The 14,203-nt window shown below is 38.5% G+C and overlaps 1 protein-coding gene across 4 annotated transcripts in view; it reads right to left on the bottom strand.

The window, feature by feature from the left end:
* Positions 1 to 14,203, bottom strand: part of PLCB1 (phospholipase C beta 1) — a 289,951-nt gene that overhangs the window by 56,856 nt on the left and 218,892 nt on the right. For all 4 annotated transcript variants that reach the window (XM_014966416.1, XM_014966418.1, XM_014966417.1 and 1 more), the window contains exons 22-29: positions 12,849 to 12,981; positions 11,993 to 12,046; positions 10,250 to 10,469; positions 6,273 to 6,453; positions 4,048 to 4,124; positions 3,866 to 3,955; positions 1,504 to 1,561; positions 348 to 434 (exon numbers count right to left, since the gene is read on the bottom strand). In XM_014966416.1, the coding sequence (XP_014821902.1) occupies positions 348 to 434; positions 1,504 to 1,561; positions 3,866 to 3,955; positions 4,048 to 4,124; positions 6,273 to 6,453; positions 10,250 to 10,469; positions 11,993 to 12,046; positions 12,849 to 12,981 (900 nt within the window). The remainder of the gene's footprint in view (positions 1 to 347; positions 435 to 1,503; positions 1,562 to 3,865; positions 3,956 to 4,047; positions 4,125 to 6,272; positions 6,454 to 10,249; positions 10,470 to 11,992; positions 12,047 to 12,848; positions 12,982 to 14,203) is intronic.

The following is a 14,203-nucleotide window of genomic DNA, read 5'->3' as shown; positions in this document are numbered from 1 at the left end:
ATGCTAAAAAGATATCTCTTTTTCTTTTCAATGTAAACTGTGTTTTGTTTTTGTACTCCTAAACCACAATAGAGCGAAGGGCACACTCTGCTGGTCAGAAGCACCACTGACAGCTTTTTAACACCACAAGTACTAAAAACCAAACCCCATTATATGACATCTGGACTTGAAGTGGTGCTCCACAGTAGGCTGCTACTTGACTTTTTTTCATCCTGAATATTAGAGACAATGGCTATGATGCTATGAATGGACTTTCTCATGTTTAAACATCGGCCTACCTGCTGTAAGAACACCTTCTTTCCTTAAGGACATTTTTAGCAGTGTAACATTGTTCAAAAACTCTTTACCTTAGGCTTTTCATCCAGTATTTGCTGACGAATCTCCTTGTGTTTTTCTACAAGTTTTTCCTGTCTTTTACTCTGAGCATCTTCTAGCTGTAAGAAAATAGCACAGAGTGTTTTTTCAGAGATTGCACATCCCCACTTTCCCACCTCTTCCCCAGTAAATATTTCATCTATCAAAATTAAAATGTTATAATGAAAACAATGAATAATTCTAATATAAACTGACACACCATTGTCACAAGCTTCCCTGAGCACAACTGCTTTAACAGTTGCAGGTGGACAACAAATCTCAGATTTCACACATGGGATTTAGAATCAGAAATGTCTAAGCGACTTTTGTAGACTTCCAATGCATAATGTATTTTTAAGAATCATGTTGTTTTGCTTTAGCTTTTATTGTTTGAGCTGTGTGAGATGGACTCTGTTCCCAGAAGAAGAGGATTTGGGGCCTCATTTAATAAAGCACTCAGACATGTGTCTGACTCCAAAGGAATTAAGCATACTTAATTTGCTACCTCTTCAGGTTGCTTCCTGAATCAAGGCCTCTGTGAGCAAAAATGGGCCAACTTTTGAACTGAACTATTTCTGCACTGAAATTAAGAGAAAATTCAGTAGTGGCATATGTTTCATTGTGATTTCACACATCAAAACACCGCAGCGCATACTTTCAGCCCAGTGTAAACCACCTGTAGCTTCAGAAAAGCTAACACCTGTAATGAAATTCCTTGACTTGTATTTATAGAGCTCATAGATTATTTTTTTTTCATTTCAGTAACTGTACAAATGTAATTAAGGTTAAAATATGCTCTGCAATTCAATTTTTACTGACTTTCAGAGTTCCTTATGCAGTCTTTGCATTCATGAAACAGCAAGCCAGTTAAAAAACGTGGTGCATTTTCCATGAATAAGCACAGGATATTCAAAGATGAAATCATAACTGTATTAAAATCTGCCCCTCTTAGCACCATCCAGCAAAGACTGCCTAACAATTAATCAAGATCTCTCTGAAATTCCAGTTTTCCTTTAACTGGAACATCAAGTTAAAAAACGTGGAGAATCTTTATACCAAAGAACAGAATCTGCAGCTTAATATGACATAAAATATGAAAGCTGACAGTTTACTGCCTAAAATGAAAAATAAACCTAGGGCCTGACATACCCGTTTTATGTACTGCACCACCTCCTGGATATACGATCGAATCATTTCAGTCTTCTCTCTGGGGAGAAGCAATCAGCAGGTTATTACAGTCAATAAGATCACATCAATGTATTTTACTACTCCACAACTCCTTCCAAAATAAGTTACGTTATGCTTTGAATGCATAGATCTGCCTACTTTTATCTACTTCCTGAATGTGGCTTTTGTAACAAGCTGCACCTTTATTATATGAAGGTCTCAGACTTCCCCATGACCTCCCACAACAAACCCCCTGCTCTTTCACAACAGGCTTTTCCCACAGGGTACTGCCACGTCTTCAAAGTGATGGTGGTGTTCCTTAAGGCCCAAGTGTCAGTCTAGGAGAGTGCATGATCATCAGTAGATGCACACTGCCACATTGTGGCACATTAGATAGCAGAGAAGTAGTCTCCGTCAGTGAGCAGATACTGCTGGTGACATCTCAGAGAGAACGGCAAAGTTCCCCCTAAGTGCAGGACAGACTCAACTTCAGTCCTCACCTTTGCTATGTAAACCACATAAACCTGACCTTGGAGGAAATAGTTGAACTTTAATTGATTTGGTGAGACAGTTATTAACTTATGGTCAAAGGCTGAAGATGAGAGTCCCCAACAGGATAAATGCATATATAATAATAACTTGTCTGGTCAAATTGGGTTGACCAGATTCAGGACAGCACTCTAAAACCTAATTGCTGGAGTTTCTATCTATGGCACTAAAATCTGATGGTTTTAGGTAGTTGCAGAAACCCTGAGTGCATGTAGGAAAGAGAAAAATTAAGTAACAATACAATGTATTACCAATGTATAAATATTATGTAATATTATTTCCCAAATTTGTGCAAAAGCTTTAAACAAACAACTGCCTAGCCTGGATGACTTGAATAGGATTCACCAGAAAGTCTCACTACTCTCTGTCCTACTGCGAGGATGAGGACAAACTGTCACCTGACACAGGAAAGCTGAGTTTCCCATGTAGTTCCCATCTCACCTTTCCCAATGACGCTTTGAAAAGCCTGGCAAAGGAAAGCCACTGGGAAAAATAAGAAAAAAAAAAAAAAAGGAAAACAAATAATTTCTACTCGTCTTTTGCTAAGCATTTCCCACTGGTGTCTCATTAACCTCTCAGCAAATCATTTCCTATTGCAATTGATTTTTACTGCTATAACATTTTTGTAATGACTAACTGCTGTTTTCTAGTATCACTTCCATGCCCTCTGATCAGCTCTAACCTTATTAAGTATTTCCCCCATTTTTTCCCAATCAATTATTCTCATTTTGCTATCTTTTCTAGGATGTTTATTAAAATTTTATAATATTGATTCTTAAATTATCTGCTGCAGTTCACTGTGTGTACATGTGTGTGACTTTTTTCAGTGTTACCAAATACACAGACTATGCTGAGAGGCTCCAAAACCTGTACAAACCTTTTTACCTGTAGAAAACCAATCAAAGTTGTGTCTTTGTTACTTGGTAAAACTCAGATACTCTGGATTTTTCTATTTTTTTTTGTTCCTCCTGTTTGTTTTTTCAACTGTCCTTAAATGTTACTAAAGTAAAGACTGGTAACAAGAATATCCCAGCAAACAGTGCAAAATTAAAATGCTCCATTTTCATTTTGAGCTGCTTGCCAAAACAAATGAAGGAGGACAAACAAACCCAGATACTGTGCCCTTGGGAAGAATATAATCAACTTGCACAACCACAATTTGTACTGTCTGGTGGTGCATAAATGAAATTAATATTCCTGTCCCTGTTCACAGAAACTGCACCCTCAGAGCTCAGCTTCCCTCTCTCTTGCACCCAAAGTGACTGCTCACTGCCTAACACTGTTGCTGGAGGAGAATCAGGAGCACAACATCTGAGGGGATGTTTATCACAAAAGTAGAGCAAACCTAGCGGTGTGTCACTGCTATTTCTTTGGAGAGCACCTCTAACAGAGTTAAGTAGAAAAGATAACTCACAAATAAAAATCTAAGTGAAAACAAAGCCTGCAAGAACTGAAGCCCCTAAGTTTATTTATACTCAGAGAAATAGTGCCTGGATTAACAGCATCTTGGTGAATCACTCCGTTGTGCCACTCACAGGCAATGTCCCCAAACCACACTTCAGCACCTTTGCAGCTGACCCAGACTCAATGCTCGCAGAACAGGAGATTAGATTAGTCCCAGGAAATTAAATTACTATCAGTGGAAGTAAGATGGACTCCATTGCTCTGGTGAGGTATTAGTCTGACTAAAAGCTGCCTTGCATTTAGGGTTAAGACCTTTCTTTGATTTTCCAGTTGTGAAAAATCTTGTGTCATCTCATAACATATAAGGATATAGATCCAGCAAAATACTTACTCTTCCATTTGATTTTTATCCTTGGACTTTGCTTCTGTGATCTTCTCCTGCCTCTTCTTGTCCATTTTTTTCTTCAATTCTTTCTTTTCTCTAGAGCATAAAAAATAAAGGCAAGTTCAAAATGTATCTAAACAAAACCCACAAAGAGTAGTGATGGATTATAAGGGGGAGTAGCACCTTACTTTTCACATGTTTCTTTCAGTTTCTTTAGCTGGCTGTTCTGACACTCCTCTGCTACATCTGTCAACTTCTGAATAAGCTAAAAAAAAATCCCAAGAAAGAAAAACATTTATTTTCAGCTAAACATCATACGTGCACCTAAGTTTCCTCAAAAGTCTGTAGCAGACATGGAAGTGTTATACCCTTCCCTGATTAATTACCAATGAACGAAAAAGGCCAGTAAACATTCTTATCAGCGTAAAGGCATACTTAGCTTGCAGAGTCCAGCCACAATTGTGTATATCCAGCTTACACATAAAATACTTCTCTGTACATCAAGGTGATAATAGTTTCAGAATATTAGATGTAAAACCGAAATATATATTGCAGATTCTACCATTAAAATGCCTAGGATCATTCATAAATGGTCACAAACTGAATTTACACAATATACATCACAAAATGAATTCCTATGCACTGAATATTCAAGGTTTTCTTCAAGTGCTGAATACATTCCTCTTGCACTGAGCATTATTACATGGAGCAGCCTGGATTTCAGGGTGATCAGGTAGATACTGAAAATTCAAGCATGGTAGCTAAAAAAGCTAAGTATAGATATGCAGAGCCTACATTTTGATCACAGAATCATGGACTCAAAAATCTGAGTTGTTGGTTTGAAACCTGCTGCGCAGCGCTGGGTCCGATCTCATTCACGCTGAAACTGCTAACAAAAAGCATTTTTGTGGTGGTGATGCTGACAGGAGAGGACATATGGACAGGACTTGTGTGCAAGTTCAAAGAATGGTGAATTAAAGTGGGAAATGGGACCAGTTTGGTTTGATCACCCCCTCCAGTTTAAGTCCGATTCTGTAAAATAATCCTCTCAGGATAATGAACCAGAGAATGTATAATAATGTCTAGCTAGTTTGCTCCAGCTTTTTATTCCTTAGACAAAAGAAGACACTGACAATAGGCTCTCCTCTAAAAGAAAGATATCAGAAAGAATGTCTCAGCTGCAAGGGAGATTTTAATTGGAATATTAACTCCTGCACAGCTCAGAGGGAAAACTCTGAAGGTTCTGTGCTAAAAAATTAATTTATCCTGACACTACTTAACTGGACAGTGCTGAAAATGTAACTTTGCTTTGAGAAATGCCATTTCCCATTTTGAAATGAGAAATGAGTTAGTTAGCTTACAATAAAAGCCCAACTATGTGGGTCCAAAATGGTTCATTTTTATAAATATTAAAATCTCTGAGCTGCAGCTAACAACTGTTACTTGAATGTGGACTCTCTCCTGTGGCACAGGTAACTGTGTCCATGCATCCACGCTGGAGCAGCTGTGATTCACATACAACTGGGGATAAACAGGGCACCACTTGGGAACCGCAGCTCCGTGCCATGATCCATGGGAAGGCATTTGTGAAAAGGCCTCGCTGAGTGTTACCCACACACATCACCCCTCTGACCTGCTCTTTTTCCATGGCAGGGCAGAGCAGACAAATCACTTCACCCAACAGTAATAAGGGAAAACTTATAATAGAAAATATTGTGAGAGTATTGTCCGGAGTTGAGAAACAGTTTGCACTGCCACAACACCCTTTAAAAATGTTCTTTTCTGCCTGAGAATATCCATCAGCACCAGCTGCCACCTGCCCAAGCTCCTCTACTTCAGCTCAGAGGGCCCATGATCCTGCTTTAGTTGTCAGCCAAAGTCCAGCTCTAAAAACACAAGCTGGCTTGGACTGACAGAACACAAAATGCTTCTTCACCATACACAGATTATGTCCTGCATCCCCTTAAAGCATTCATCTGCAACAGGAACAGTGTATGGCATCACTCTGTGCCCTGGAATCTGTTTTAATTTCTTTTCATAGTGTTTCAATTTATTTTCCAGCTAATCCTGCCTCCTTGAATGCTGTACGTTTAAAAAAGTGGCAGAACAAAACAGGAACATCATCCAAAAGCTGCAGTAAACCCAGATTTACACAACAAGAGGTAAGGAGACTGCGTTAGCATTAGTGATAATCCTGTTGCCTTTCTGCCTTCTATCCAAAGCCTTCCAAGTTGTTAGAAGTGTTAGTGACAAAGTGACACAACAAACCCTTGAAGTTGCAGCAGACCACAGGGAAATCAAGCTCCAAAACGAACTCCAAGTAAGAGGAAGCCCCACTTAATTACAATGTCATGCTGCTTTCATTACTCACCCTGAGATGGCTAAAGAAAAGCAGACGACATAACAAACGTACCAGCTTGATGTGCTCTCGTTTCTGGTACTTTTCACTGTAATACTGCTCCTGACGGAGATTTAGCAGCTGCTGCTGTTGCTTCTCCTTCAGCTCAACGAGCTTCTGGGTCATTTCGGAGTCGAGCGCGGCTAATTCCTGTTCAATAGTTGAAGAGCTGTGGTCTGGGCTGCTTGTTTCAGTTCTGCAAAGACACACACACACCACCAAGGTCTAAGTCAATAGGCACGTACACACTGCCCCATATTTAAACCTTGTTTTTAAGGCAGCTGGTTATATGTAGCCCATTAAGAAATTTGTCAGCACCACATATAGGGCCAGAAGATGATTTTAGCTCTGGTAAGTCAAATAATTTCACCTTTTAGGAAAAAATACTATTAAAAGTTCAATAATGGGATGGCTATTGCTTTTAAACCTTTTTACTGACCCATCATAGTGGTGTGAAGTGGACTTAGCATAAATGAGCTACAGATGCAACTGCCAAGATTTCCTATGAACAGATGCCCATAGAACCTGTTTATCCACCTCCAGACACGTAACTTGAACTTCAAAGTCGCACAATCCTCAGCAGTAACAGTGAATGTTAGGTATTTCAAAAACTGAATCATTCTTGCTTACACTTAGCAAAAAATTTACGAGTTTAACTTTACATCTGCATTTACAAAATGCTTAAAACGGTTGAGAACATCCCTTTATTTAGTATTTTCTCCCCCCTTCAGGAAATGCCATGCATAGCACACAATGAGGAAACTGCTCCACGGACTGCTGACTTTAGGAGGAATCACCTCCCAGTGGGGAGTAAACCTCAGAAAAGCAGCACATAGGAGCAAAGGAAAAATATAATAAGGAAGCTAAAAAGCAACACTGAAGAACAGTGTTGGTTTTTTTTTTTCTTAAGACGGAAGGATAGATGTAACTGTGAAAGGAGACATGACATTACAACACTGAAATGCTCAATTTAAAAATAAGCAGCAAAAGTAGTATAATTCTTAGACTAAACTAAACCCAAGAAAAATATTAAAAAAAAATAAAATAAAATATGCTGTGTCCCTGCTTTGCTGCTGTGTTCAGGGCTGTACTCAGGTGTTAAATCAGGTGCCTGGGAAACCTCAGGAACAATGCACGAGATGGACAAAACAGCAAAACCTTGAACAGAGATGTCTTATGTTGTGAAAAAAATGAGTTTGCTGCTCAGAAATTTGCAGGGATTACAATCCAGAGAACTTGCTACACTCTTGCCTCTCTTCTGTTCAAGTTTGCAGATGCTGTCAATTAGAGAACTTCAACTGAAATAGTGTGAAGCTTCCTTCATCACTCTGAGGATACAAACCAAAGTAGCCTCTTTTTACTTCTTGTTTTTTAATTGTATTTGAATATTCTGCTAAAAGGTTAAGTGGTGTCAAGGTGGTAGGTGAGGATAATTTACAGACCCAAAAGACAGCTTTAATGAATATTAAAGTCAGCATATTATGCCATTACACTATGCATTTTGAAGCTGATATTTTTTTTGTGTTTTGGGGAAAAAGAAATAAGGCCTATTTATAAATGCTGGCTAAAATACTAAGACTGTTTTATAGGGACATGCTCATTAAAGAAACTTCTGAGCAATGCCAGCAAAACACATGTGGATGTGTGTAAATAAATACTTCAGATTTCCTAGAGACAATGGCTTCACTGAGTCTTGGCCCAGTTTTAGACAAGGGCATGAAACATGGATTGCTTCTGACCAGAGGCAACACATTTGTATGGCAATCTGACTCAGGGACTCCTGATGAAGTACTGATTTATACTTTGTAGTTACAGGCAAATAGCTTCAGCAGTAATTTAAAATGATAAAACTCACTTTTTTCCTGGGTATGCAGTATTCTGTTAGAAGTCTTCTGTTTGAGATACGTACTTGCAAGTTTGAAAATCCCTAAAAATATATTTCTGTCTTTTTGTAATTCAACCTCAGATTTTTTAACCTTCAGATTTCTCTGTATCTGCACATAAAACTTCACATCTCTGAAATCACTGTGACAGCTCTACGTAATAGACTGCAGGATTTTATTGCCTGATATCATGAATGATTTATGGCCAGATCGTAACGAAATAAAAAAACAAAACAAAACACCTTTTAACTCAAAGATAAATGAGTCATTTTATTTATTCAGTTTGTTTTTCTGCTTAAATTTGAATAGAATATGGTAGAGAAATGAAACATGATGCTGTTTAGTCTGCCACTATCTGTCACATGCATTGATGATGGACAATACAGTCAATAAAATAACACTGTGTGTGCAGATGACAACCAGTCATTAAGGGAGTTTGTTAAACTCAAGTAGAACCTGGGAGCCTGGAAACTGGCAACAGTTAAGGTCAGCTGAACAGAGATATATTATGAGTGTTAAGCTCTGATTAAGCCCAATGATATTCTGTCATCAGGCAGGCATCAATGAATAAGCTCCTTCCTAGGGACAAATTATGGCCTCAATCCCAGTCACTTACAATAAGAGGTACAACCAACAAGGTCAGCAGCCAGAGCGCGTTTGCAGCCTTTTTCTCTGATGATCTCCTACCAAAAACTATCAGGTAATTTTTTTTTAATGTTCATTCACTGTCTTTGTATTTAAGAACTGCAGCTGTATCAATTTTATGTAAAAGTTAAAGGACTTTTGTGCTTATCTAATTACTCTAAATTATGTTCATATGTTGCATGAATGAGAGAAATAAATGTTTAGGAGGGTACCCCTACCTGATTATCATTCAATTGTAACAGCATCAGACACTGATTGTATCTATGTGTGTATATGTTTTGCCAGGAGTAAATAATTCATTTTTATTAACTTACAGTTCCTTACCATAGGAACAAGATAATAATTGTGGAAAGATTAATGAGTCATAACAGTCTTGCATTTCAAACTGATAATGATCAATACAAGTCTCCCTTTTTATTATTACCTAAACAAATAATATAAAAATTCTATCAGCACACACAAAGAGATAGGGCAATGAAAGATTTAGAAAAAGACATAGCAAAGAAGGGGAGTGCATGCAGAGGCAAAGCCAAGGAATCAGTAAGAGATCCCCAAGTGGTGTGGATCAATCATAATTTAACCAGTAGTCAGATGTTAATAACTTTCAGGTGTTTCTTTCACCTAATTATACATCTGATGCCTTCTACTCTAGCATGAGTTTTTTTCAGGGCTCCAACTTGGAGACAACGCTCTTCATTCCCAAATTCAGAATATCTGTTTTACCCAAAAATAGCATAAAAGAGGATTAAGTTTTGTTCCTGTTTTGACGCTTGGGTCTCTTCCACCACCAGACAGCACAATGTAGTGGCCCAGAGTAAACCAATTGCTTAATATGGGCAGTATGACCACATGTGCTGGCTGCAAAAACTTCTCCTTGCTTGGAGGTACATTATGAAGTCATATTATTAAGTGTGGGGCAGAACTTTCCATGGAACTGACAATCTTTCTCCTAAAGGAGGTCAGCATGGGAGAAGATGGGGTGCTCTGATAAAATGTGCTGCAGTTGACCTGAGTAGGAAAGCAAAACACTTTATCCAGACAGACTGGACTTCTTTCATGCCGCAGTCTGGCTCCTGAACTGTCCCAGTATGCGGGGGATGTCCTCTTTCATAGACTGTGATTAAGCTCACTCCCTAACCACTGGCTGCTGTTGCCAGTAGAGCTGAGTCACCTACCCTTGCCAGCGGTCTAGGGAAAGTCCCATGATAAATATTGCATGCCTTCATTTGTAGGGGAAGAGGTGTAACATGGGGAACAATTTATCTGACTTCTAGCAGAGAAGCAGCACATCCATGGAGAGGGCTTTTTCTGATAATTTCCGTATCAGAGGTCTTGACTTCATTTTACCTTGCTGCTTTTGATTTTTTTCTGTGCTTTAATACCACCTCTGTATTAGTTATCTACTATAAAGAAGACGAGTAAAGATCTCTAATACCAAGAACAGGAAAGCTACAGTCAACATACCTTTTCTTACTGTCTCTTTTTGCTGTTTTTTCCAAACCGGCTCTTCGCCGCAGGTAGTCATTCTGGATTTCATTATACTTTGCAGTGTGCTCTTTGATAAGGTCAGTGGTTTTCTTGTGGTGCCTCTTCACAAGGTCCTTCATTTCCTTGTAGTGCTTCTTCTGAAGCTTAACAAAAGACTTCTGTTGTTTTAGCTCCTCAATAGTCTGCGCTTCCACTTCTACAATGATAACAACAAAAGCCACTTCAATTTTCTAGTAATGTATGATTTCAATAAGAGAAACCAGGAATTGCTATTAGCAGGAACGAAACAAAACATGCTTGTTTATTGCTAGTAAGGAAAATGTGGTAGCTTAAACTGCGTAGACCTATCTGGAAATAAGCCAACCAGCTTAAAAATCCTGTGGCAAATTGATATAAGAGTAAGAAATAAGATGAAAATTTAGAACACAAGGATGAGTAGCAAAATAAAAACCACATACTTTCTTTCCTCAACCCCTTTCAGATGCAAAAGATTGTCATCAGCCCAACGTATGACCACAGATCTTTTTTGTACCCGCTATACCAACACCTCAAGTCTCCCTTGTCTCTGGATGGCCTACTTAACATGCTGATGCTTCAACTCCCTTCACAAACAGCACTTCAGCTGCCTGCTCTCTTGCCTTGACCCAGGCACCGGGGTGGCAGCTGTCCCAGTATCATCATGGCATCTTAGGAGAGACTTCATTTCTCTCATGATGTAGACCCTGCATCAGAGGAGTGATGGCCAGCTGGCTGCCCGCCCAGCAAAGGATCAGTAGCTAAATGACGAGAACTGTGCTCCAGGGCTGTCACTGCAACAGCCACTATGAAGGATGTCCTGCTCTGTAAGTCCAGATCATGGCTTGAGCTCAGGTTCTGCTTGGCTGACCTGCAGAACTCGCCCCAAATCAGCAACTTATACCAAAAAACTCCAACCAACCAACCAACCAAAAAAAAAAGTGCTGGAGGGAATGATGAATTGCACAATTTGGGGTCACAGCTCTGGAAAAACCAGGCTGAAGACCCCTTCTGCAACAGACTGATTGTATGACACAATCTAAGCCAGCCTCTTTCTACAGCAATATGAGGGAGACTGAACAAGAGATAATCAACATGCAGAATTTCATCTGTCTTATCTGTTTTCCCCACCTAGATGTAGACTTACACAAGATCTGGACATGGAGTAGGTTCTAATGTAGCAGAATGACTAGAAAATAAACTGAGCTATGAGATTTTCAATCTAAACTCTTAACTCCAAGCTGGAAGACATGACTCCCAATAAAACAGCAGGATACTATCTACCTGACAGGCCACGTTGCTCAATGAAATGGTAATTTCAGTTTTGTGGGGCCAATGGGAACACTACAAGGCTAATGAAGATAAAATGGTTTCACTACTATTCACAATATTCAGAGCACATTTAGCTTCTGTTGTCATAATAACTGCATTAGATGGTAACACTGTGCTTGTGAAACTACAACAACAGGATATTTAAAAAAAATTCCCTGTTGGCACCCAATACTGATCTCAGGAAACCCGTGGTCAAACATTTAATAATCTTAAAGCTGAAGAAGAAAACATGGTATGTGCATTTTCTGTGAGTTATTGAAGTCCTAATCACTCAAAGAAATGTCTAAGCCAAATCACCTATTTCATAAAATGTATGTTTCTCTTGACAAAAGAAGTGTATTGTTCATGCAGTGTAAACTGTATATTTATTACCTGTGAGGACACTCTGAATAAGATCTTCTGTCTTTGCAGGCGCTTTCACCGAACCTAGAGGTAAAAGAGATGGCTGAATTTAATTGTTTCAAAGCAACAGCCCTTATTGTGCTGCTTGATTGCACATTAAAACATGGCAGGTGACACAGGACATATTCTGACATGGGCATTTATCAGTCATTTGAGAAAACACATCTCTTGAGTATAAGAGTAGCAACATGGAAAATAACACTGACCCTGTGAACCAATATGAAAAGGTAACCTTCCAAAAACCCACCTGAGCTTTGTTGGTTTATTTATGAGAAGGATACCACTCATATGAGTCATGAAAGTGGTATTAGGCTGATGGTTATTACAACTGCTCTATACTATGATGTCAGTGCAAAATTTCTGTACACAAGATGAATCCGGCTCCTTAGAAGTCAGTTAGATCAAGCCTATAAAGTATCAAATACTGCACTTTGTGTGTGAAATAAGATGTATTAACTACATAATCACTACAGTAACTACATGTATTAATTAGGCATATTTGTAAAAACTATTTAAAGAGATTCCTGCACTTGCAACAACAGCAAAAAAAAAAAAAAAAAAACCAGCAGATTTTCTTGCTTGCAAGGACCTTCAGTTCTGCTCCAAAAGCAACTCTTAAACATAAGATATTTGTATATTTGAAGAAGACTGGCCCTAACAGCATACTAAAGTAATGGGAAAATTTCTACCTACTTTGTAAAGACAAACCAATCAACCAAACACAACCCCCCACTTTGTTTTTTAAATGCCAAGCATGCAAAAAATTATTATCCATATTTGTTTTGAAAACATGAGAGTTTCTTTGTTTTGCTTTGTTTTTTCTTACCTGGTGTTGGTTGGCTATGGACAACCTGAGTTGCTGGTTTCGGTGTAAGAGAGGCAGTGCAATTTACTCCATTTTCTGCTGGTGTTGGCCTTGGTTCATTGTTGGCTTCCGATGGTGCATCTCCATGGTCAACCTGAAAATACATAGTGATTTACATTACTCTTCTCAATTAACGGACTTAAAATGACTTATTCGCAGGTCTACTTTAGCCTCTTTTTTCAAATGAAAAATTCTACAAATTTATAAATGTATATAAATAATTCTAAAAGAAAATTAAAAAAGGTATCCTTAAGAACCATAGTAATCCAGGGGTTCATTTTTGCAGGCAAATTTAAAGAAGAAACAGAGCATGCATTATTATGAAAAAGTACTTTTATTCTAAGCGGATATAACTCATCAGGGACATTTTTCAGTACAGTATATATTAGCTACACCAGATGTGAAATCTGTGTTTTATTGAAAAGCATTGTTCTCTGCCATAAAACCTATCTAGAAATAATGGAGAAGCTGGCATGAAACTGCTATTCCAATTCCTGCTGTGAACAAAATGTGTACACAAAATTACTTTTAAATTTCATAGATACACACAGCACTATCATTATTCACCATTCTTACAGAACAGAGACATACTTCTGATTCCCAAGATCTTACATTCTTGTAATTACACTCCAAGGATAATATGTAAACAGTACCTCCATCCTGCTGGATAAATACATCTGTGGTATCCAAATATTTAAGCATTTTCCACACTCTTTTCTTTCTCTCCAGTTTCCCAAAGGCTCAGGCTTACAGCATACATTGTACTATGCACTGAACATCTTGTAATTTTCCTCGTGACCATCAGGTTTTAAGCAAGCACTCAGCAAATGGAAGGTCATTCATAGCAATTTTTATTTTGAAATGGCCAGTCCCCCCTTCCTGCTGTCCCTGCGAGGGGCCAGTTGCCATGGTGTCTCAGGGTAGTTTTGGATTTGTTCCTTCAGCTGCTTCCATTTCATTCTGATGGTAATCACATTACATGCAGAGGCAGGATACCACAGTTGTTGTTTTTTTCCCTTTGATTACTCCACGCTTGCAAAATATCAGCCTGCACTGCATCAATAGAGGCAAAATACATTTTGATCTAACTGTTTTGTGCTGCTGCTGCTGCTGATTTCCTTCATCATGGCCCTGACAACATGCTGTATATTGCAAAAGGATTTCTGTCTCAACAGTCTGTTTCCACAAAATTATAGGAGAGAGATACTGTAGTCAGAAACATAATGCAATTGAAAACCAATGCCAACAAATTCATTTATATCAAGCAGGAATGACTGCAATAATACATGGAAAAACATGATCTAGCTAATATTTAT

The sequence above is a fragment of the Calidris pugnax genome, unplaced genomic scaffold (genome assembly GCF_001431845.1).
Source record: "Calidris pugnax isolate Ruff unplaced genomic scaffold, ASM143184v1 scaffold31, whole genome shotgun sequence".
Taxonomy (NCBI): domain Eukaryota; kingdom Metazoa; phylum Chordata; class Aves; order Charadriiformes; family Scolopacidae; genus Calidris; species Calidris pugnax.
The sequence above is the reverse complement of the archived record's forward strand: the minus strand, read 5'-3'. Positions and strand labels throughout refer to the sequence as shown.